The 24,913-nt window shown below is 40.5% G+C and overlaps 1 protein-coding gene across 2 annotated transcripts in view; it reads right to left on the minus strand.

The window, feature by feature from the left end:
* BMPER (BMP binding endothelial regulator) overlaps nt 1–24,913 on the minus strand; it is a 257,047-nt gene that overhangs the window by 70,250 nt on the left and 161,884 nt on the right. The window contains exons 12-13 of one of the 2 annotated variants that reach the window (XM_004007905.5): nt 9,961–10,290; nt 2,884–3,220 (exon numbers count right to left, since the gene is read on the minus strand). In XM_004007905.5, coding sequence (XP_004007954.2) covers nt 2,884–3,220; nt 9,961–10,290 — 667 coding nt within the window. The remainder of the gene's footprint in view (nt 1–2,883; nt 3,221–9,960; nt 10,291–24,913) is intronic. The other variant, XM_042248614.1, reaches the window with a different exon arrangement.

A 24,913-nucleotide genomic window follows, 5' to 3' on the forward strand; every position in this document is an offset into this window, starting at 1 on the left:
AAGTTTCTCCAAAAAAAAGGAAGGTACATAGGATAAAGCAGACTGCCTGTCTATCACATGCCAACATGGCACTGCCCATTGACCTCAGGCCTTGGAGGAGCACCACCAGGTACCTGCTGCCATGTCTAGTCTACAGACAAAGAATCTGAAGCTCAGCAAGCTACCAGGACCACACAGCTAGCAAGTGGCAGAGTTGAGGTTACACCCAGCCTGGAACCACCCAATACCTTCTTAGTCCATTGCTTCCCAAAGGCTCCCTAAGGTTTGGTCCTTGCTGGAGATCACTTGAGAACAGAATTCTCTTTCCATGTGGACTCTGTTTCTTTCCTTTCTCCTGCTACATCTGTGCTTGGAAGAAAGAAAGAAATCCAAGATCTACCCAATACTGGCGACCCTCACTTGAAAATTCATGGAGGTGAACCTCTCAGTTGGAGAGTGAAGTCATCAACAAAGTGAGTGACAGTCAGGATCGCCCAGCTCTGCCTTCCTGAGCTCCCCTTGCCTCTTCCAGGGAGTGGCTGGCCTGGAAGAGGGCTCTGCCCCTACACCACACACAGCAGAACATAAGCTCACTTCCCACCATACTCTATCCTCCAAACCTCAGTACACAAAGATCCTGAGAGCATTCTCAAAAGCTCTCCAAACTCAGGCAACCAGCCCTTTACACAGTGACTCCCCTATCCCTTACTGTGCCACTGTAGCAACTTTCAAGAGCAGAAGGCAAGCATCTGTCTGGCCCCCTAACAGTTTCCATTCTCTCTGTTCATGTCAACGTCATTTCTCACGACTGCTGCCAAGGTGCTCATCATATTCCTGCTCACAGTCCAGGGATCATAATACAAAATAAATCACCAAAGAGCAAAGAAATAGAAATTTGCAAAAAGGGATGAATCTCTACAGGCCTGCTCTCCAATTTTTGCTTTCAACACATTCCTTTGAAATGGGATGAAGACCAAAGGTGTGGACTGCTAGGGTCCTGGGAGAAGTATAGCCTTTTCATTCTAATTCAGACCGAGAAGGGTCCAATCCAAATCCATGCCTGGGCTAGGAGAGCATCCAAAAGAGGCCTTAACACTGGCTAATCATTTAATTAATGATAGAAGATATGATAGTAGCCAACAATTACAGAGTACTTATTACTCTGGGGCACTGGGTTAAGCAGATGTATTTACGTTCATCATCTCACAGAATCTGAATGATGGCTCTTCAAGGTAGGGTCTTTTACCATCTGCATTTTCCAGATAAGCAAACCAAGGTTTGGAGAGCTTAAATAACTGTTTAAGTTTGTAAAGCTGGGCTGGATTTTTAGCTCAGAGAGACCACAAAGTTCTTAATTACTGTGCTCTATTGCTTCCTATTCAAGATGCCCTGGTGGCTCAGCGGTAAAGAATCCACCTGCCAATTCAGGAGACATGGATTCAATCCCTGGGTCCAGAAGATCCCCTGGAGAAGGAAGTGGCAACCCACTCTGGTATCTTTGCCTGGAGAATTAAATGGAGAGAGGAGCCTACAGTCCATGGAGTCACAAAAGAGTCAGACATGACTTAGGGACTAAACAACAACTGCTTCCCATCAGACTTTTAAGTGATGGGTATTTAGTTTCAAAGTGAAGCCTGGTTTGTCTATCCAGGTGCTTAACTCACTCCAGAATGTATTAAAGATCTTTCAGTTTCAGTAGACAAGGGTGAGGTCAGTCTATTGGGTGGTTTAGGGAAGAGAAAGAAGGGAACCCAGAGAATTCAAATTACAACCAGAAAATGGCTTGAAGAAACTAAATACATGAGTTGGAGCCAAACCGTTTGACAGATGCAGTCATGTTCAGGAATTTGTGATGACAGGGATCATCCTTTTTCACCACACTTTGAGCTGACTTTATAGAACTTTATCTTTTACATCCAAAGATTAAATAAAATTTTAAAAATCACATTTAATAAGAACTAGGGGAAATAAACTGGTGGCAATTAAAGAGTAAAAATAACTTCTCTGTGGCTTCAGACCACAGGAGTTTTCTCATTTTAAGAGGCATGGGCAAATCACTTAAACAAGGCCTTTTGGGGCTGTGTTCATCTCATGTTTCCTCCCACACCCAGTGGTGGTTAAAGTTATAGATAGTCACAGCTCTTGAACCCATGGAATCGTGTAGTAAATGGAAGTACAACCAGGCCAAATTCATCCATTCACAAATGCAACCTTGTAGCATGGATGCCAAAGCCAAGTCTCCTCTGTAACCAGTTGCTTTGTATGGAAGGGGGTTAATCCGAATTAGAAAAGGTTATGGAATCCATAGTCTTACTGAGAGACTTCCTTCCTCCGTCTCTTAAGCCCTGTTTCTATACTCCTCTAACTCTGGACACAAAGTCTCATAGTTGGCTAAAATCCAAGGAACTCTCATCTGGCCACCTCGTTTTCTATGTGCAGATCTGTTTGGGGCCAGACCATGGGAAAGACCTGATGAACCCTTCCTCAAACCTGGAATAACTGAGCTCACTGAAATACCCAAAGGCAGCCAGAGCAATTTGAGATTCCCACTTCTGCCCTATACCATTGTATTTCAGGCCAGAATTTGGGAAGCACTCCTCAATCTTAGAGTCAAGCTAACACCTGGAAAAACCCTAGGGTGTCCCTAGCTTTCCAGTGAACCTGCAGACACAAAAACAATCACTTATAGAAGATAACTCTGAAGTACTCCCTACAATTTCTTACTTTGAGACATAATGTGGGACTGATTCAAGAGGAGATCAGTCTCAAGACAAGAAAGAAGTAGGGGTATTTAGACTATGCTTGGGGGCCCTGGTACACCAAGGGATTTGACAGTTTCTGTTCCAAGGTCAAGTCTATCTCTGGTGTGTAACCCAAGCCCATTCCTGAAAGCACTGTGCTTACCGGTAGAAAGTAGTGTAGTCCACAGTTGAGTGGCAGGTCTGAAATTCCCAGGATTTGAGTTTCTGGCATTCTCGATGGGCTCTAAGCTTTACCTTCACTGTCCCTTGACACAGTTCAGGTACTGGTTTTCTCTGGGGTCTGTTACAGAACTCATTGGACTCCACTCTCCAGGACTCGGCAAAGTCATCCACATCAAACTTGAAGCTTCCATCTCCACCAATTAAGTCATCACGCTTATGTCCATTGTAGTTGCCACAAAGACCACAGAGTTTGCCCTTGAGATGGGGGGCAGCCATGACTTCTACAAAACTGTCTCCGTCCCAGGATATTTCCAAACCTAGAGGAAATAAGGAGCAATCACTCTTGAATCCACCAACACTTTTCAAGTGTAGATTCTTATACAGTACATATGACTGTCCTCTAGCAAGGAACACTAAGGACCTCACTGAAATCACGATTACCTTTCAATCTCTCCACATCAAAAATTGTGTGATATAACACAAATCAGTTATTGGGGCTTAGAACTTTTTAAATGTATGAGTTTTGCCCTTACAATGTTATCTTACATAGTGTGACTTACAGATGATTCTTCATTGATCATGTTACTCTAGGGTTTATATTTTTGCCCTTTTTCAGAGTAATTGTCTTGGTTCACATCATGTTTTCATTTATCCAACAACTACTATAATGTGGAAATGGAAAGATAACAAAGATGATAATTTGCAATGTAATTTTCTCTTTATCTAATATTCTCCCCATATGATGATATTTAGAGCCAAGTGAAAATTTCCAAATTATTTGCCATAGTGGAAGTATTAAAGTAATAAATATAAAGCTTCTGAACACATCCTCTTCAAAGGACAACACTCACACAAATGAAAACATTTGCCTCCTCATTATTTTACAGTCATCCATGAGATACACACAGCTGTTTAATCCATGGTTCCATGGTTGAGATGTTATGAGACTTAGGTTGGGGTCTCCATGCATATCTGGGCTGATCATGAGCTTCAACATTTGAGTAAGCATGGCGGTTACCAGGCCACAGGTCAAAATTCCTCATGTGCTGGACAGAATCACCTGGACAGCACTGTTCACTGAGGAAATGATCTTTACTCCACAAGGTTGAGAACATAATCCCCTCTTGGTTTGCTGAACTGATCATCTAAACAGTTGGAGAATTTGTCTGAGAACATTTATTTTCTCCTGACCTACTAGCCCTGAGTATCTAGGATTTACTGTAACAAGTGACCCCACTGAAAAGCGGAATTTCTGTCAAGGGTCGGACAGCCAGGCTCTGCTGTCACACAGCACAGATCAGTTTGATTAGGATGTCAGGAAGAAATGGTGCGGTATGTGATCACACTACCCATAAGACAAAGGAGAGGGTTTCATGGAGAGTCTTTCAAGAATCAACCCCGAGCAAATGATGATTCTGTTATTAACATTTTCTGTGTGTCTCAAGTGTGTGGTGGAAACTCTTCTTACTGTTCTCTTGGTAGTATCTTGGCAGTGCCTGAGCCACCCAGTGAATGGATGAACCAGGTACCAGTGCTGTAGATGAGCACCAAGGGGACACCTACAACAGCTCACGGTGCATTTCTGCCCTGGAACTCCTCCTTACTCACTGTCCCTGTCTCCTAAGAGTGACAGCCCACAAAAAAAGCTCTGTTTTAACAGAAAAAATAGAAAATATCCCCGGCTGTGTGTTTTCAATCTTACCCTCTTGGATTTCTGACAAAACCTAGTCTTTGATTTAGTCCTTTCTGAGTATCCAGAGAGAGCGGCTTCTTCTTTTTTTTGAAAAAAGACTTTATCTTTGTTCCTGAAGGATCAATATTAGCCTGATGAGTAAATGCTCAGAAGATGCTCAGAAGTTGGGAAATAAGGTGGTGATGAGAAAGAAGAAAGGGGTGGGGAGGGATGGAATGGATCTTGTTTGAATATAAAATTGGCATAAGGCAACATTAGTGACGTAAGGGCAGTAGGAGACACCCAGAAGTAAGATGCTACAGATAATATTCCCTAAGCCAATATTCCTTTGGTCATGGTCCTAGAGGAGAGAAACCTGGCCAAATAGCATTCTGTGAGCAGGCCTCACAACTGACATAAGAAGGAGTTACAGATCTGCTTTAGGGGAAATTATTGGAAGGATAAACCAGTGGTCCAAAACTGGATTTCTCAAGAAATAAACCGAAAGACTCACATGGAAATCACGAACGGTACCTGAAAAGAATGGAAGTATTCTCAGCCCAAGGCAAAGGGAGAGAAGGTTTCTTGGTCAGGAGAAGCAACTCAGTTCCCGAAAGCAATTGAATAGAATTAGGTAAAAAGAAGGAAAGAAGGTCATAAGAAAGTCTCTTTTGGGCTTTGGGAGTAACTGAGTGAAGAGAAGACAATGATGGGACAAGGTGATCAGAGCAAGGACATGCTGCTAGTCTGTCCACACACTGGACTGATCTTCTGTGAGGATCTCAAACATTGGGTCAATTCTGACAATCACAACTATTGTATACAACAATTTCTATTTCTTCATGCCCCATCATCGAACACATTATCTGGCACATAGTACATTCTCACTAAATGAATGAATTACCCTGCAAATTGATACAATGAGTCGGCAAAGCCAAAGAAATTTGTGAATTTCATGCCAGTTAAGACACTGAAATAACATTTTGAAAAAAGACAAGCAAACTATAATTTGATTTGTAATATACTCTCTAAGGTATAGAAGAAACTTGACCTCATACTCCTGTAACTAGGCAGCTGCCCAGCCAGAGAAATGAAGGGAGAAAATCAATTCCATACAACGCTCTAACTTTTAGAGCATAATTCCAAAGATTTTCCACCTTGCAAAATTTTCCAAACTACAAATCTCTTTCCTAGACAGCAGGCAAACACTGCTTTTCCAAGTGCCACATTTGTCGAGAATTTACATCCAAAAGAGCTCCAGCAAAATTACTGGCAGTGATACAATAAATTTGAGATTTTGGGCAACTGAGTTCATGGGAATTCAACTCACAGGGAACAAGTCAGTCATTCTTTCTTTGCAATGGACTGGTGGTTCCTGCATGCTTAAGAAGATGCAGGCCCACTGTGTTTTAAATATACTCTTCTCAAGACTCTGGGCTTCTCTGGTTGATCAGATGATAAAGATTCTGCAATGTAGGAGGCTCAGGTTCAATCTCTGGGTCAGGAAGATTCCCTGGAAAAGGGAATGGCTACCCACTCCAGTATTCTTGGGGTTTCCCTGGTGGCTCAGATGGTAAAGATTCTGCCTACAAGGCAGGAGGCTTGGGTTCAATCCCTGCATCAGTAATATTCCCTATCCACTCCAGTATTCTTGCCTGGCGAATTCCATAGATAGAAGAGCCTGGCAAGCTACATACAGTCCATGGGGTCATAAAGAGTCAGACACGACGAATGACTAACACTTGTGCTTTTTTTCTTAAGACTCTTGACATCTCTTTCATGAAACACAATCCTCAACATAAGAGAATAATTTGTAATTCACTCCCTTTTCCTCTTTTTATCATTATGTTAAGAAGATATTCACAGAACAATGTTAGGCTTCCTATTGTGTTTGGATGGCTTACTTGACTACAGATGACTTTGTCTATTCTTGTATCATATACACATGTATTTGCATGGTTATTTTTACTCTCTACATGAGTAAAATCCATGCAAAGTAAATTACAGTAGTGACAGGCAAAAAAAATGAATAAGTTGTAATTGAAAAACACATTGCTTTTCCAAAAGATCTTTTAAATAGGCATCTTATGAAATGAAAATGCCATGGAAGTGTTTGAGGGTTTGGGGTTAGTCTTTTCCGCAGCTGGGATGAGTTTCCCAATTCTCTGCATGGGAAATTGGTAGAAACAACTGGCAGTCAGAAGGCCAAAGCTGAAGCACATGTCTCATCTGGGATGTGAGCAGCAGCTGCATTCCTTCCACTGGATGAAGAGTCTTCCAATTTTCCTTTTCACCAGTGAATGTTTTACCAACCTGTTTTTCACCCTTCAAGTGTGTGACCTGGCTCCAGATTACTAATTTTTTTTCTTTTGGTGGGAAAGTTGTTGGTCTTTTATTTTGCGGTTGTTTGTTTATTTGTTTTTGGTTGTTATTGTTGCTTTTGCCGCAGTCCACTTTTAAGAGAGAGGAGGTGCAAAATCTGTAGACATACCATAGTGATGCTTAAAAACGGAGAATTGTTTCTGCTTAGAGTTTATACCAAAGAAATATGTGCATGTGTCTGTGTGTGTGTGTGTATGTGTGTGTGTGTGTGTGTGTGTGTGTGTAGGGAAGCTTCACATGCTGCTGTTCATAGGGTTGCAATGAGTTGGACAGAACTTAGCAACTGAACAACAACATATATATACTCCAGGTTCCTCAGATGTAGAGTTTTACCAAAAGTAAAATACAAAGCCACACTCCTACATGTTAATACTTTCAGGTGGATCTGACGTAACTGTTTCAGGTGGAGTTGATGAAGTGAACAGATGGCAGAAAGGAAATATTTTAAATGATTCGCTAAGTGCCGAGAGTTGGGCGGGGGAGAGAGGGGAGTTGTGACAGGAAGGAGCGGAGCTTCCTCAAGCTACCAAACCTTGCTCTGCCTTCTGTTACTACCCAGTTGCTATTGGATATGTAACTACTGCTTAATTCCACCCAAGCTACACAGCCACCTGTGCTCTTCTGCCAAAAGATTCTATCATGAAGTGCTGAGTCTATAAACCACAGGGGCGAAGAGTCATTTCTCTCCATCTCCCAACTTACACCTGCAGTCTTGATTTAAACGGCTATTTCAAAGAAATATCCTTTGATCACTTGAGCTTATGGAAAAAAAATTATGGAGGAAGAACAAACATTCAAAGGATATACTGTAATATTTTAGATAGACAATCAATAGGTAATAAAAATGAAAACATCCCTAAGGGGTAGTACAAACTGAGATTTGGGGACCAGAGTAGGAAGGACTATTGTCTGGAAATGGAATTGTTCCATTCAATAGATAATTTCAAAGCAATTTTAGCACCCAGAGATATGAAGTGTTCCCTAGGAAGCAGAAAGTTTGTGCCCTCCGTGTGCTACAGGAAGTTGGTCACCTGAGTAGTAAAGGTACCACATAAATTAGCTGCATCATGGCAAGAGAGATGGGAAAAAGACAAACTGCAAAGCTGAATTCAAGTCCTAGAAGAGTTAAATACACTAATCCAATTATGGCATTTATGATCTATTATTATTTTCTTAGCAGCCTCATCCTTTTGCTCATTTTTACCATGTGAGGTCCTTACAAAGAGTACACTTATTCCGTTAGGTATTGGCAGCTGTGAGAGCAGCAGTACTGAACCTCCTCGACTGTCAGTAATTTTGAATATGCAGAATTCCTTTGAGAATTGGGTTGTGGCTGACGAATAATTTCCATATCAGTAGTATCCGTTATGTTCAGCCAGCATGCAAAAAGATAAACAAGGTACTTCTAATTAGTACTGTGTAATGATAGGTTGTTTTGTATCCATTTTACATGAAGCCACAAATTGTTGCCTCCTTCAAAGAGACGAGCTGAGGCCTACATGTGCAGAGTGACATGTCATTTGAATGTTAACAACTGGTGTCTGAATTTTCTGGGGTGGATTAATCCCTCTGAAGTTGAACGTACAGAACTCTTCACATCTACCACTTTCAAAGTGAACATTCTTCTCTATAAAATGCTCAAATACATTAATATTTAACATTTCTCACTGAAACCACGCCATATTCTCTAAATAAAAATCTCCATGGGTTTCTCTTTGGTTTCCTGCCTTTGTTTAGCTAAGCTGGCATTTCATCAGCTCAAATCAATTTACCGAATTTATTTTGACTTGAACAGAAAATAACAGGGTTCTGAAAGTACCAAGAGAACAGTCTCTGCCCTCAAAAGTGGCTGCTCTATCAAATGTTTCCCTTTCTGATCCATATTAGATAAAGAAACTGGAACCCAAGTGATGCTTTTACATTGTTAAATTCTCATCAATGCAAAAAGTAATAAATAAATAAATAAATAAATAAATAAATAAATATATACTGACTTCCTCAAATATCATGCTTAAAGAAATAGCATGCTAAGAGGACATGCAGTTCAATATCCAACTGACCGAAATATGCACTAACCAAAGGCACCATGGAAGGAACCATTCATGATATCATATAAAATGTGAACAAACTGAATTCATTCTTTGGGGCTGATAACAAAGGGTTGAGTTCTGCTTCTAAGATGTCTCTCTTAGGCAACATCTCACAGACAAGAATGTGGGCCTCTGTGAACCCCTATGAGTCACTTATTAGCAACTATGAACAGTTTGGCGTAGGAGGAATGTATCTGCCAGTGGAGCGGCAACAGAGTCCAGCAAGTCTCAGGCAATATGTGATGCTGAGAAAAGGTCTCAGCATCAGTGGGCAGCTCCATGAGCCCATGGCTGGAGAGAGTGCTGTCAGAGCAAGCACCCTAAGTGTCTCCCAGCAGAAGCTGACAGTTGTGCCCATCAACTCAATAAGCAGCCTTCCCCAGGTCCAGAAAGGACAGGACTGCTGGTCACGCAGCCCATCATCCCCACTCCCATATGCACACCCACACGTTTGCAGTTTGCTTTTGAGGATTCCCTCCTTCTTGGACAGATGTTAATAAGGAAACACTCTTTCTCACAAATGTGAAACTGCACTTGACTAGCTGAACTGGGAAAGACTGACGATTCCAAGCTGGACACCAATGACCTAAAATAGCAACACAACATGAGACAGTGGTTATCCGGAGAGAACAACTGCTATTTTCGGAATGAGGATGAAAAGACACTGGATGTGGACAGATCGCAAGTTGCGGGTGACTGGCATCAGATTGCAAGGCTCCTCGGTATGCCGATTTTCTCCAGCCATTTTGTGGCATCTGGAGAAGGAGGCAGCCCCTGCAGTTGGTGGACTTCTCTGCCTCTGGTTTTCCTCCACGGAGGAGGAGAGGGAGCAGCTGCAGCTCCCGGGCACCAGTTGGTGAGACAGAGGGAAGCGCCAGAGGTACACAGAAGGCCCTTGCTCCCGGAAGCCCACCTGCTTTGGTCGTCACTTTCAAGAGGTAGCCGTCCAGGTCGATGTGGAACTGCGGCGCACGGCAGGGCAGCGCGATGCGCGAGCCGTTCCAGCGCACCGTCAGGTGCTGCTGGAGGCTGACGGTGCCGGCGCCCAGCACCAGGTCCACGGACTTGGTCCAGGAGAAGGAGCGGGTCCTGCGAGCGTCGTTCTTCACCAGCACCTGAAAGGGCGAGGCAGGGGAGGAGCAGTCTTTCGTCAACACGTACTGACACGTCCCCTGAAAGTTAAATGTCCGTCCGTCAAAAGTGTTGTAGTGAGGGTCTCCGAACACCGTGCAGACGCCGGGCTCTGCGGATGAGTGAGAGACAAAAGCAGGTCATAAGCCGAGCACAGGATTCAAAGAGAAAAAACAGGGGTCTCTGCAATACACCTGATAGGGGCACCTGCCAGGTAAAGGGAGGGCCTGAGCAGAGATGCACTAAGGAAAATCAACTTTAAAAAAGAAAAAGTTCGGTTGTTCCAAAAGTTCGTACCAAATCTCATAGGATATGAAGTACTTCTGGTGCTTTTATACTTAAAAGTTACTTATAACACTTCTGAGTTTTTAAAGCATCTCTATTTTAGAGCCTTGATATGCTTCTATGGTCTTAATGTCAAGGTTAGAAAAATGAAACTGGGATGATTTTGTAAACAGAACTGGCCAAATTTCATAACCCATATAAACGAGAAAAAAAATGTAAATAAAAGGCAGCAGCGTATATGACAATTCATCAAAGCAACAATATTGTTTCCTTTTAACTGATTCAAAAAATCAGGGAACATGGTATTCTAAATGTTATTCATGGTCTTAAAAAAGTATTATATTCAACACTCATACATTTCTAAGGACAGATAAACAGACTTGCCAAACAGATACATGTTTAATGTTGTTAAGAAACAAAACACTGAAGAAACTGTCTCTGTGTATTTTTTAGAAATACAAGCCTCTTATATTTTGATCTTTGTATTGAAAATCAAAAGTTGGATAAAAACTAAATTGTAAAACCCATCATTTATTAAGTTTAAGAAATTTCAATGAATTCATCACTTCAAAATACCAGTAATACAAATACTTATGAGACCCAAGTAAAGTTTTATGCTTTAGGGCATTTCAGAGGTTTATATAGAAAATTAAATATCATTTCTTTTTTTTAAACAAAATTTGACATTGATTTGTTTCCCATATAAAGATATTTTATCTGTTTTAAAGAAGGCATACACAACCAGGAAATGAGAAATTCAGAGAAATTAGTCCAAACTAAAATGAAAAGATCAGTTTCTAGAACAGGTCAAGAACATGACACTATCCCATATAAATAATAATTCTGAAGATGTAAGGGAAAAATGAAGCATCCATCAGGAGGAAGGACGTGCCAACAGATCTGGTAGGACCAACTGGATCCAAAGCAAACATTTGCTTTTAATTTCTAAAGTGTTTGGAAATTAATGTTGTTTTATGATACATTATGTCATTTCATATGTCAATTTCATGTGACTCCACATATATCAGATGTATTGGGAATTTTACAAATTAATTACTTGTCTAAGTTAGCCTTTCTTGTCAACATTTAATAAAGACTCACAGAACTGATCGTTTCTGATACGTAGGGTTCAAATCCTTTAAGGATTATAGAAAAGGATTACTTAGGGGAAGAAAGTGGGAGAGAAAGCTTGAAAGCTCAGCAGCAACATTTTAATTCCCCCTCCATTTCAATTTCTTTTTTACCCTTTTTTATGGTTGCTCTTTCAGTATGACTCCAATTTTACTCAGTTTCTTGCATCACACGGCACCCAGTGCCCACTTTCCAAATCCCCTACCCAACTCCAACTAGTTTTCCCACCTATCTAACCACTCCATACTGCATTTTCCAGTCCCCTTCTCCATGTTATTACTTTCAAAATTGTCCTACTACACATTTCTCTGATTAATGGAATCCCTCCCTGGTATGAGAATGGTGCTTTCTGGTTGATAGGAAGCAAGGAAGTTCTTCAGGACGCCCCAAGTGGCATCAGGAGAAGTATAGTTCAAAGTTAATACTACCACATGCCACAAAAGAACTAAATGTTAATCTGACCACCAGATGCACCAAATTCAAGCAAAGGGCTTTTTCAGAGTTTTTAATGCCACATATTCAACAAGAAAACCCTGAACCAATCAAGGCTTTTGAGCTCTTGAGCTCACAACAGATGGATTTCAGCTTGCCACAGCCAAGACATAAATGAAGGAGCTGAAATTATGCTCCTGAGAAATCCTCTCTCTGCTGTTGAGCAAGCACAGGGAATCCCTATATTTCTGCCTGGAGTCTGCAGGGGACATCGTATGGCTTCTCCAGGTGTTCTGACTGCAGCTGCATCAAAATTATCACTAACAAACACAGTAATAGCTAACATTTACCAAGAATTCACTACACACCTTAGCACTGTTCTCCATGCCTACTGATCATGGACACATTGTAAGAAAATGGATATTTAGATTTTCTCCTAACATTAAACAAAGAGCTAAGCCTTTGGCAGGAAATCCAGAAAATGAACTATTATCTAGTCACTGAAAAAGTTTGTAATTAATGTTCGTGCTTGAAGAAATATTTATGCCATGGTAAATGAAAAATAGGAAACCGAATTCTATCTATATAACAAATCTTGACCGTGTTAAAATAAATATCCAAACACCTACAAACCCTAAAATTATAAACTGAGGTTGTTTCTTAGTGGTAAGACTATGAGTGATATTGTTTTTTCTGCCTTATGCTTTTCTGTTTTCATTTTTGTTGTCCTTTTGTTTTTAAGAGTCCAAGTGTGGGTATATGTCAATAAGGTCAATTATATGACAAACTAAATCCTCAAAGAAGCAACAGAAAATATACTGCCTGCAGCATGGCCCAGGAGTCCTGGGAAAAGCTGAGCTGAATTGTAGCTGGGCAGGAAGCAGTGAGGGACATCCAGAGATACCAGGCAAGGGAAATTGTATCTGAGCAGGGCTATCAGGAAAGATATTTTTCAAGAGGCCCTACCTTGTAGAAGAGAAGGGTTCAGAAAACAAGATGATTTTCTTTGTAACAGCAAAACAGAAGAAGCCAACAAAAATTCATGAGGAAGAAGATGCCTGAGAAGTACATGCTGCATTTGGGGGCTTTGTATCCTGAACTAAAATAATTTTGAAACCTTGGCCCTTTTTTCTGTCTGCTCAAGGTCCCTATGCCAGATCCTGCAAAAGCAGCGAACACGTGCACTGGAGAATAACTGAAAGTGAGAATCTCAGGGTTACCAAATCTGCCTCTCTGAAAAGGAAAAAAGAAAACTAGAGAAATACTTAGGGGACAAAAATGAACACTGTATCTGCATATCATTTTTGTTCAGCAGACCCAGTAAAAGGAGCCACAGTCCAAGACATCCTGATGTCTAGTCACATTCTTCTGGGAAGCCTGGAGTGATGGAGCTGAACAAACAGACCCTTCCATAGCTATCCTTGCTTGAATATATTTAAGTCAGAGGATGGGGAAATGTCAGTTTACAAGCAGCAGTATGTAAGGACTTTTCACAGTCCTTTACGTCAAATCATCAGATGTCATTTTTGTTTTGGTTTGTTTTCAGTAATATGTATACAATGTCTAGGCACTGGAAAAAAAGATTAGAAGTGCATAAACCCAAATACTAAGAATGTTTTTTTCTCTTAGGTAATGAAATTATGTGTGATATTTATTTTCCTCTTTCTTGTTTATGTGTACATACATTATTATTTACATTTTATTATTTACAATCACTATGCATACTCCTGGAATAAGGACATTTGTTTTTAAAAATTAAAAGTACTGAATTAAAAAGTATCTCTTTGATGTTGCATACTTTAATAAGAAAGCTAGGGAAATTAAGAGAGTCAAGCTGCTTCTAGAAAAAAATTCCAATGTTTTGCTTTTATCCTCATCAGATACATTTATTTCTGCCATGAGTATATTTATTCTAATAAGATGCCTTTGTTCTGAGAGCAGTGATTATTCTTAAAACATCCATCAGTGAAAATTAAGGGGAAAGTGTACAGCTTCCCTGGAGATGGGCATGGCAACCCACTCCAGTATTTGTGCCTGGAGAATCCCATGGACAGAGGAGCCTGATGGGCCATAGTACATGGTGTCGAATGACTGAAGCGACTTAACACATATGTATGCATACAACTTCATGTCATAAAAAAGTAAGAGAAATTGAGATTCTAACCCACTTCCCCCAGAATACAATAAAACAAAACCAGAAAAACCTAAGAATAAAAAATGTATCATTTACGATTCCACCACCAAGAAATAATCCCTGTTAACCATTTTGGAGTGTGGGGGTGTGTGTGTGTTTGTGTATATTTTTAACGAAGTTAAGATTATCCTGTACATGAAATTGTATTTCCTTTTCATTTAACATAAGATTTCCCCAGTCACTAAAGTCACTTTGAAAACACAGAAGGTGACTTTCATTCTCAGTCCATTAGTATCTTTGTGAACAGAATCATCTCTCCAACTCCTTGCACCACACCACCACGCAGATCAGTACATTTCCAGAGTCGTGTTCTAACCACGAGGAAGTCTATCAAATAAAAACATGGCTTTCAACTTTCCTCCACATCAACTGCTGCGAAATGGGCCCTGTGGAATTGCAGGGCCACTGGGTCATGCAGGGCCCCCTGGAAACCCCAGGTGGGTAAGAGCTGTGATGATGGCAAGTTTGGGTCAAGAACCAGGAAAGGCTGGGATTAGAAACACTGCCCTGAACACAAGCCCTTATACTGTTTGTCTAGGCTTCTCTTGACATGATGTAAGCCTCCAATATAAACAGACCCAGCAGGAACTGAACTTCCCCATGCAGGAGGCTCTGGCCTTGCTCAGAGGTGTCCCTGACAGCTGCTTCCCTGAGGGGGCCTGCAAAGCCAACAGAAGCGCCACCGAGGGGCACCTGGATTCCTTTCAGATTTTACACCCTTGGCTTTTTAAACCAAAACTCAATCTGACTTTACTGTGTGGATGTGGGATCTCTTTCCACTCATCTCTAATCCACCAGACAGACTTACAAATCTACAAATAAAAAGCTGATTTTTTCTTTTTAAGTTGAAGAGGCACCTGAAACTAATTTTTAAAAAAAAGAAAAAAGATTTGCTCGAGAGAGTGCTAAGACTGTAAACTTCTTTTCACATAACTTCCATAACCTCAAATCCTTACCAACCTCAAGCAGAAGAGCAAAGGACACATCCCCCCCACCACCCCCCCACCACACACACACCTTTGAGATCTAATAAAAACTAAATTTACCCCTAAAGCCCTGGTTGACATCCTATGTGCAGCCTTCCCACCTGAGCCCAGGGCTACCCCACCTCTCACCTTGGCTGTGCACCGGCCATGCTTGCCGACACCTCACAGTTCACAGCACTGGAATTCTTCAGCTTCTAGCTCATGTACCAACTCCCCATGCCTCGGCCAAAGTCAATTCTTCCTTCTAAGCCCCCAAAGCAAAACTGACCACGTGGCTCAGATTTTCTGGTACGGTCAACTTCAAATACTCTATCCTACAGTCACATTATGTTTTTCAGTCTGAGGGTTAAAAATCTGGCCACCAAACCCACAGTATGCTTATGAGGAGGCACTTTCTACCCTAGCTTTTGTACTTCAATTTTTTTAATTTTTAAAATTTAGGTAAAATTGACCGATAATTTCATATTAGTTTTGTGTGTACAATATAATAATTCTCTGTTTGTATACATTTTGAAAGTATAACCACAAGTCTAGTTAACATCACTCACCTTCAGTTCAGTCAGTCAGTTCAGTCGTGTTTTTTTCTTGTGATGACCCTATTGTTAACTATAGTTCCTTTTTACCCTAGCTTTTAGTTATAATGTATTTTTAATGCCTAAACCAGGTCTTAAACTTCTTACACATAAATTCTGTGTATATTTCTCAGTGTCTGACACACTGCCTTGTACACTGGAGGATCTACCTTAATACTGGATAAACGGATTTATCTATGCATTACCAACAGCAATGACTGGTATAATCTATATTAGATATCGAATATTTTCTAAATGAAAGGTTAATTAATTAAATATTACATTTCAGTAGGAAAAATATACTGCCCCCACTGAACTCACAAAAATAGTTAAGTCTGATAAATGGTGTACAGCAAATAATTTAGTAGAATTTTGCTGAATCAGTTAATTAGTTGGATTATGAACAAATTATCCTGGGTAATCCAGGAAGGACAGATGCTATCACAAGTGTCCTTGTAAGTGAAGGAAAAAGGCAGAGAAGAGTCACACAATGATATGGTATGAAAAGAACTCAGCTCACCACTGCTGGCTTTGAAGATGATTTGATTCCTTCAAATCAAGGATTCCTTCAAATCAAGGAAAATGGGCTACCTCTAGAATCTAGACTAGCATGAAAACAGATCCTCTCGAGCCTTGAGAAGGAATGCAGTTCTGCCAACACCTTGATTTGGACCCACTCAGATCCATTTCAGAGTTCTGACCTCCAGGACTTGCTAAGATAATAAAGGTGTACTGTTTTTAAAAAACTCAGTTTGTCTACAGAGGTAAGAGCAAAAAAATGAATTTAGCAAAAATCAAGGCAACTAGTCTGGAGAGACTAGCTTATACCAGGCAACACACCAGATGCTTTCCATAGTTGCACTATCTCCTTTAATCCTAACTACTTGTCTACACATGCTATATTATTACCCTAATTTCTTAGCAGTGAATCTGAAGAAACTGACATGTTGCCCATGGTTTCTAAGCCAGTTAGCAGTAGAAACAGTCCAACCCAATCTCTGTAGCTTTGAAGCCAGTGCCTCCCTGACCATGACTCGATATTTCCATTCATACCCTATACCACAGCATCCCGTGCAGTCATTGCTGGTAACAAATTGGGATTACAGAGCTTTTAGGAAATATGAACATGGGTATAGACACTTTCCTTCCAAGTGAAAATGAGTGTATCCATTCAAATGTAGAGATTCATAGACACCCTGTTCCAAGACTAACCAATGACCTCCTAGGAGTTCATGAACCCCAGTTTTACAATGCCTATCTAGAAGCTAATTATAAACTATATTATATGGTTCTGTCATTTAACGTGTTTACACTTCATCTCTCCAACCACACTGCAAGTTCCTCAACTCAGGGTCTGTATCAACCTTTTATCCATGTCCTCCATGACACCTTCCAGAGTGCTGGAAATTCACTGGGTGTTAACACAAACTTGTTATAGAAAATGTATTTTTTACGCTCTCTAATCCAAGCCCTGACCTTAAAATGTCTGCCGTCTTAAAGCTAGAAATTACTGTTTATCAGAAAAGAGAACTTTTTACCTGAGAGATGGGTTTCTCATCTCTAAATTAACCTGTCTCCCAGCCTTGAAACCACTTTAGAGCTTTGTGAACATTAAGTTGCTTAGAATAGAGTCCTGGGTTTGAATCCCAGTCTTGCCACCCACTGACTACAAAATCATGTGCATACTACCTACAGAACCTCAGTCTGTTCATCTGTAACATGGGTCAAAGAACAACTACTTTGCATGGTGGTTATAAAGACAGCATTGTCAAAATGCTGAGAATATAATAGATGCTTACAGAGTAGTCATTACCGGTTGTATCATTATAAATGCTATGTAAATCTTGCAAATCCGCTGCTGGCAGAAATAGAACTGGAAAAGATTGTAACATAAAAGGTAAATGTGTTGAAAAGACAATGTTGAGTTCATCTATAAAAAACAAAAGGTAGATTTGGAGCTTGAATGGAGTAAGTCTCTAGACCAAAAGAAGATTGTTACCATGATAGTCAGACATGGGAAAGAAGACAGCTTGCACAAGAACAGACCAATCTGCCCAGAATGGGTAGTTGCTTCAGGAGATGTAAAACACCCCAGCCGTCTAAATAAACTGGCCTGAGATTTATTGTCAGCCTGAGAAGTTTAAATTTATTCCAAAGAACCAGCATTTCTTAACATGTTTCCTATGAAACATCAATCCTGCCTGTTACTCTGCCAAAATAAGTAGAAATTAAAAAAGAAAAAAAAAAAACCTCTGCAGCCCAAATTAGTTCGGGAGGACTCTATATTCCATCATCCTCCTGAAAGTTTACCCTGCACACTGGCATGTAAAGGGCTCTGAGAATTCTGCAGTGAGGAAACACATTTAAGTTTACTTGACCCAGCATTTCCCTAATGTATTTAATCATAGAAACTTGTTTTGAAAATATTACTCATGAGGATCCCTCAGCACTAGCATTTTATAAAACAAACTTTGAGAAATTCTGCAAGAGACCAGTCAAGAAAGCTGGTGTAGTTTTCATAAAAGCCAAGTTTGGGTTCTGACAGTGGCTTGCAGAAAGGGCTGAAGAAGAAAAGGCAGAGGTTAACCACAGGGAATAGGATGAGGGGCTGGCTGCTGTGGGAATGGGAAGGAAATTATTTATTAGAAGAGCAATGCAAAGAGACAATCAACCAGACCTGATGACTGATGATCAACATGGGAGAAAAATGCCAAAAGTATGAGAAATAACATTAAGACTCAAAACCTGTGCAGCTGGGATAAAGGGGTGCCAGAATTCAGTCAACAGATAGGGGTTGGAAACAGCCATCCATCTCTCCATCCAACTCCCAACCCGGATAATTTAGAGAATCAAAGGTAGCAACTGTTAATCAAATTCAAACAAGTCCTTTGTGAAAGATGAGTGTAGCCTCCAAAAAAGTGAGAAACTGAGATCTGCCATATTCATATCTTGCCAAGAAGTCCTGCGTTAAGGACCTGGAAATCTAGACAAATGTGAAACCAGAGAGTAACTGCAGAAGGGGTACCGTGGAGGCAGGGCCATGAGCTCACAAGATGAGAAGGTACAAAATAAAAGGAGGGCAGACATGTGCATTAAGGAAAAATACGAAAGGGCAGAGCAGAGGAGGGGAGCAGTGGTTGGGGGAGGAGCGCATTAACCAAGAAGGGGACCTGGATAAGGGAAAAGATGACACCACTCATAAATATAAACTTCCCATCAAGGGGAACCACAGCGTGTAGTTAATAAATCATATCTCCCAACTGCCAGGGAAGGTTAGAATTCAAGTATTGTAATCCAAGAAACTGAAGAGATTCAGTGATCTCAAAGACACAGATAAGGTTTCAAAAGGTGAATAGATACAAACGTTTTCAAATAACTGTGGCGGATTCACAGTGATTTATGGCAAAACCAATACAATATTGTAAAGTAATTAACCTCCAATTAAAATAAATAAATTTATATTAAAAAATAGAAGCCCCTAATTATGTACAGAGGAAAGAAATTGGCAAACTTCATATATATTTGGCAGTAAACCTCCAACATGTAGTCAACAAAGAATCTACAGTAGTGCTTAAAAGTTTGGGCTCTGGAGTCTCATGGACCAGGCTATTGGCATCTCACGGATCAGGCTATTGGCTAACACACCTTGGAGGAGAGCATGGCAACCCACTCCAGTATTCTTGCCTGGAGAATCCCATGGACAGGGGAGCCTGGCAGGCTAAAGTCCACATGGTTGCAAAGAGTCGGACATGACTTATTTTTATTAATAAATACACCTTACTTATTAGTAACTTCTCAGACCCTCAGATCTCATTTGTAAAATGAGAATAACAGTAGCTTCCACTGCATGGATTGTTGTGAGGATTAAGTAACAGAATGCATGGAGAGCATTTATCACGATACTTGACACAGATTTACATTCAGTAAATTGCTGCTGGTAATAGGAGCAATTGCAGCGGCAGCAGAGTATCGGTTTTGTGTTGCTCTTATTTTACTCAGAGGAAATGTGACCTCCAGAGAGGAATAAGTCTGCCTCAGGTTTGCATACAGTAATGTGTGATTTACCATACAGTTTTTTCCACAAAGTATATTTTTCATAGTTTGGGATTTGTATTGGTTTGTCACTTAGCTGTGTTTTATGTTCACTACTGCTAAGAGATTTTGTTCATAAGTTTCTTTAGAAATTGGTATTTGCGTCTTTCTTGAGATTCAAGATGGCAGCCTTGGTGAAATGTACCATATATTTAGTAATGAACGTATACATATTTTTATGTATAAAATATACTCTTCCAAAATTAGGCAAGAAAGTCACTTTTAATGAATGATTTAATAATGGTATTAATAACAATAATAATAATATTTAATAATAGTGTTAAAAATATTTTCCCAAGAAAAATTCCAGGGAGAACATTCAATATTATAGAATGAATATTGGAGTAGGGAATAAAAAATGTTCAGGTTTTCATCCTCGTTCTTCCAGTTAATACTACCATTAGCCCCAACTTCCTTACCTAAGAAGTGGGAAGGTTGACCTTACATTAAGGTCCATTCATTTATACAATCCCATGATGCTAAAATGGTGATGAGCTTGACTGGCAGAGAGATTTTGTTCTTTCTTACTCCTGATGGAATTTATACACAGTTATTCCAAATTTCAAATTACATGTCTTTTATTATTGTAAGTAAGAAGATTTGGGAGATCTTCACTTACTGCTGGAAGCATCTCAACCTTGAGTTTCCAGGAGGAAAAATGAATAACGTGGAAAACCATGCCAGTTTGATTTTTCATTGAGCACAGAGCACACCAACTTCTCTGCACCTGAGCAGAAAAGTGAAGGTATTGCCAGGAATAGGAAAGCATGGGCATCTGAATCTACATTTCTTCCTGGGTGGTGTAGAAGGAAATGCTGTCTAATTAGAAACTTTTCCTAAAATCTTTCTCCAATCTCTAATCCCCACCAGTCAAAAAGCCCTCCAGACCTTCTCTTCCCTTCCTAACTGCAACTCGTTATCAAATCAAACAAAATGACTAAGAAGTCGAAGATAGAATTTCCAGTCCAAGCCCTGGGGCCAGACTTCCTTGATTTGGGCTCCATGACCTACGTTGGGCATCATTCTTAACCTCAAAGTCTCAGTTTCCTCGGCTGTTAAATGGAGCTAATGACATTTACTTGGCCATAAAATGGCCAAAATGACTGTGAGGATCAAATAAGATAAAAAAAAAAACAAAACCAGACAGCCTAGGACCTGTTTCAATACATAGCAGATGCTAAATAAACATTGGCTGCTGTTGCTATTACAGTTACTGCCATTATTCTTAGACAGTGATGATGGTGGTGGTGATGATTGTTAATAGTCGCAACTTAAGAAGTACTAACACCCTGTTGAAATTGACAATAGGTCATGGATAAAAGAGAACCCCTAATAACCTCAGGGCCCTCCAACTTTACATCAGTCTAGAGCCAGAACATTTAAAGAAACAATATTCCTTAGAGCAGTATATAAAACAGAACATAAACTCATTCTCTCACTCCCTTCTAATGCCGTTCCTGCCTGTGTGGGGTTTCCCAGCTACCACTTGTGGTACAGTCGGGTTTTATTTGCCACCCCGTCTGCTGGGTGAGCCTCAGGAGCAGTGACAAACCCACCTCCAGATGCTGGAGCAGAAACTTCAGTGGCTACTTAGCTTAACACCTCCTCGGCAGGGCTAAAGTCAACACCACAAATTCTTATTCTACAAGCTTCTTGGGCTCCGGTTTCAAATTTCCTCGCTTTCCTGAGTTAAGGACAGATTCCTGGCATCCAGGGACCTGGAGTTGCTTACAGTCTTGGAGGCCAGAAACCTTGCTCAAACTCAGCATTACTAATTTGCAGAACCTCTGTCAGTGGAGACTTCTCATAAAATGGACCTCAAGGTCACTATTTCATTAAGTTGTTGCAGTCCCCCCTTCTACAACTACTCTTTAATTGGAGATTGCTGTAGCCATGCTCAAGAACTTAAGAAAGATGTGCCAAGACCAGCCAGGGCAATTCCACCATGTCCATGGTGGGTGCAAGCAGCATACAGGGGCCCTCCTGGACAGCAGATACCCCAGTGCTGCACACAGCTGGAAACCTAACTCTTGGGGGTTTTAAAAAGTCACCTGGCAACTGTGAGCCTCCTCGCACCCTAAGTTGCTGAAACCTAATATTTCCTGTTACTTGTGGGACATGTCGTTGAGGTTATTTCAATTAAATGCACATCTGTGCTCAGTATACCCTACCCTCCTCTGTGTTATGTAATCGTGAACTTTCCTTTGGGGTTGGGATTCTGATGGTTAAGACTGATGTAGCTACAGGCACAGCTTAACAGATCTGAGATAGTCAGAGACTGGGCATCTATGTCTGGATTACCTTTGGTTGCCTCTGATCTAACAGATGGTTAGGAGATTAAATTTTTTCTCAAAGTCAGTCTTTCTTCTCCCCCCCGCCCCCGCCCCCCACACACGCCACTCCATCTCTTATCAGTGAAAATTTTGCCACTGAGTACTATTTCCATGTATGAAAACAGACATTCTGCCAGCAAAGAATTTATCTGATTCAGGTCTCTGTTGGGTGGCTAGGTCAAGATTCTGCCTACGGTTTGACAACACACAGTAAGATAACATTTTACACAAACCCAAGTGCTACACACACAACAGACAGTGGCCTTCTTGGCACCCAATTCACAGTCCTGTGACACTTAGCTCAGGGAAAGCAGGACTTGCTTTAAGCTATAGCTCATACTTTGGCAAGAAACAGCATTTGCACCAAAGCTTCATAAAGTTTGTTTAGCTCACTTCAAATATTTTATTTTCAATAAATCCTCCAAATCAAGTTTAATTCTTTTCCGTTGGAAAAAGAGAATGTCCCATGTTAGTAAAAGATAGTAATCCTTTACACACTTTCTTCAGGTCTGATTTTAAGAGGACTGTCTTTTTATGGAATCATCATTGGTCTTTCAGACTTTGAAGACTACTGTACTATGAGGAGTATAACAATTTTGTACCTCAATCATTGTACCTGGGTAACTATAAATTACTGTGAGCACTGACTTGAAGGAGAAGCCTATAAAACTGTTTTACATGTTTGAGTTTTCTCTTCACTGTTCCTTTCAGAGGTCTGAGAGAGCCTCAAACACTACCAAGGCAGATTAAGCCAGTCAATAAGGCAGGAATTCTATAGGATTTTAGAAACAGATGATGCCATGTCACTATTGGAAATAATTCAATACTCATTTAACTACTGCAGATAACCAAAGTAAGTTTTAGATTGGATGCTATGTAGTCAGTCCATTTTATTTATGCATGTGTGCCTGTCTGTGTGTGTGTGTGTGTGTGTGTGTATGTGTGTGTGTGTGTGAGTCGCTCAGTCATGTCTGACTCCTTGCGACCCCATGGACTGCAGCCCGCCAGGCTCCTCCGCCCATGAGATTCTCCAGGCAAGAATACTGGAGTGGATTGCCATTCCACATACATAATATGGGCTTCCCCAGTGACTCACATGGTAAAGAATCTGCCTGCAATGAAGGAGACCCAGGTTCAATCCTTGAGTTGGAAGAGCCTCTGGAGAAGGGAATGGTTAACTCCAATATTCTTGCCTGGAGAATTCCATGGACAGAGGAGACTGGTGGGCTATAGTCCATGGGGTCAGAGTCAGACACGACTCAAGTGACTAACACTTATTTTTATCTTGCCTCCTTCCTAAAGAGGATTGGAAATAGCTTACATGCATCCGTACTAAATAATCCAAAACATCCAAAGTTAAAAAACATATAAGATGAAGTCAGGAGAAAGTGTATTACTCAAAAGCCGCATGCTATTGGAGATGAGATACAAATTTATTTCTAGCTTCCTAGCAAATAAAACAAAGATGGTGACTTGAATCAATTGAGACATAATGATACCTTTATAATTTTTTTCTAGAGCTAGGCAATGAAAATACTGAAACACATTCAATTAAATCCAAGGGCTTCTGCAATGTGACTTTTTACACCAGCAAAGGTCAGCCTCACTTTATGCCCCTACTCCATCTCATCACTGTGTTAAGGGACACGTGTATACCTGTGGCTGACTCATGTTGATATATTACAAAAAACATCATATTGCAATTATCCTCTAATTAAAATTAATTAATTAAAGGAATCAACTTATTGTTAGTATCATAGGTGTTTGTTTCTGGATTCACCTATGCTGTTACTTCTGTTTAGAGTACCAGTGGTTCTCAACCAGGAGTGATGTTGCCCCCCAGGGGACATTTGGAAATTTCTGAATTTCTGTTGGGTTGCTACTGACATTTAGTTGGTAAAGGCCAGAGACACTGCTAAACATCACAGAATGCACTGGATGACCCCTACCACAAAGAATTATCTGGCCAAAAAATCAATAACACTGAGGTTGGAAACTCTGCAGTAACTAATGGGGTATATATATGTGCATGTGTGATCTTATTTGAATGAGACAGAAATCAGTCATTTTTCTGGTTCTAGAAAATACTAGCCTTAGTTTGTACTTCAAACTTCATTTGCCTGTTTTAGAAACTCATATACCGGAAGAGTTTTCAAAATTGACATAGGAGGAAAAAAACGAGCTCTAAGGTTTATTCTGGATCTTGGATTTAATGACAAAGGAATCTCAAAATAGGAGGTCTTTAGACTGCAGCTGAAGGACATCAGAATAAGTCTACCTGAATATGCTATGAAAATCTAAGCATTGCTTAAAAAAAATTGGAAGTCATCCCATCTCAACTCAATCTGAACAAATAAACCTCTCCAAGTAGAATGTGTTTTACAGCATTGATGGAAGAACTGCTGGAGAGCAAGAAAGAGTAAACAGACGGAAAGAACACCAAAGGAAATTGAGACATTGCCATCTGATGATATCACCTCGATTTGGACCAAGAACCACATGCCTGGACTCGTCCCATATTGACCTGCTGGACGCAGGTGCACAGAGTCAGTCATCTCCTCGGCATCCCTCCAGCTGGGTGACTTCTCCCTTGCCAACTTGCCTCTCTCAGTGACAGAAGTCACAGGCTCATTTACATGTACAACATTTATACTTACAATACAATGTACAACATATGTCCAATCAATATTTAATAGGACCAGTTAAAACT

The sequence above is a fragment of the Ovis aries genome, chromosome 4 (assembly GCF_016772045.2).
Source record: "Ovis aries strain OAR_USU_Benz2616 breed Rambouillet chromosome 4, ARS-UI_Ramb_v3.0, whole genome shotgun sequence".
NCBI classification, from domain to species: Eukaryota; Metazoa; Chordata; class Mammalia; order Artiodactyla; family Bovidae; genus Ovis; species Ovis aries.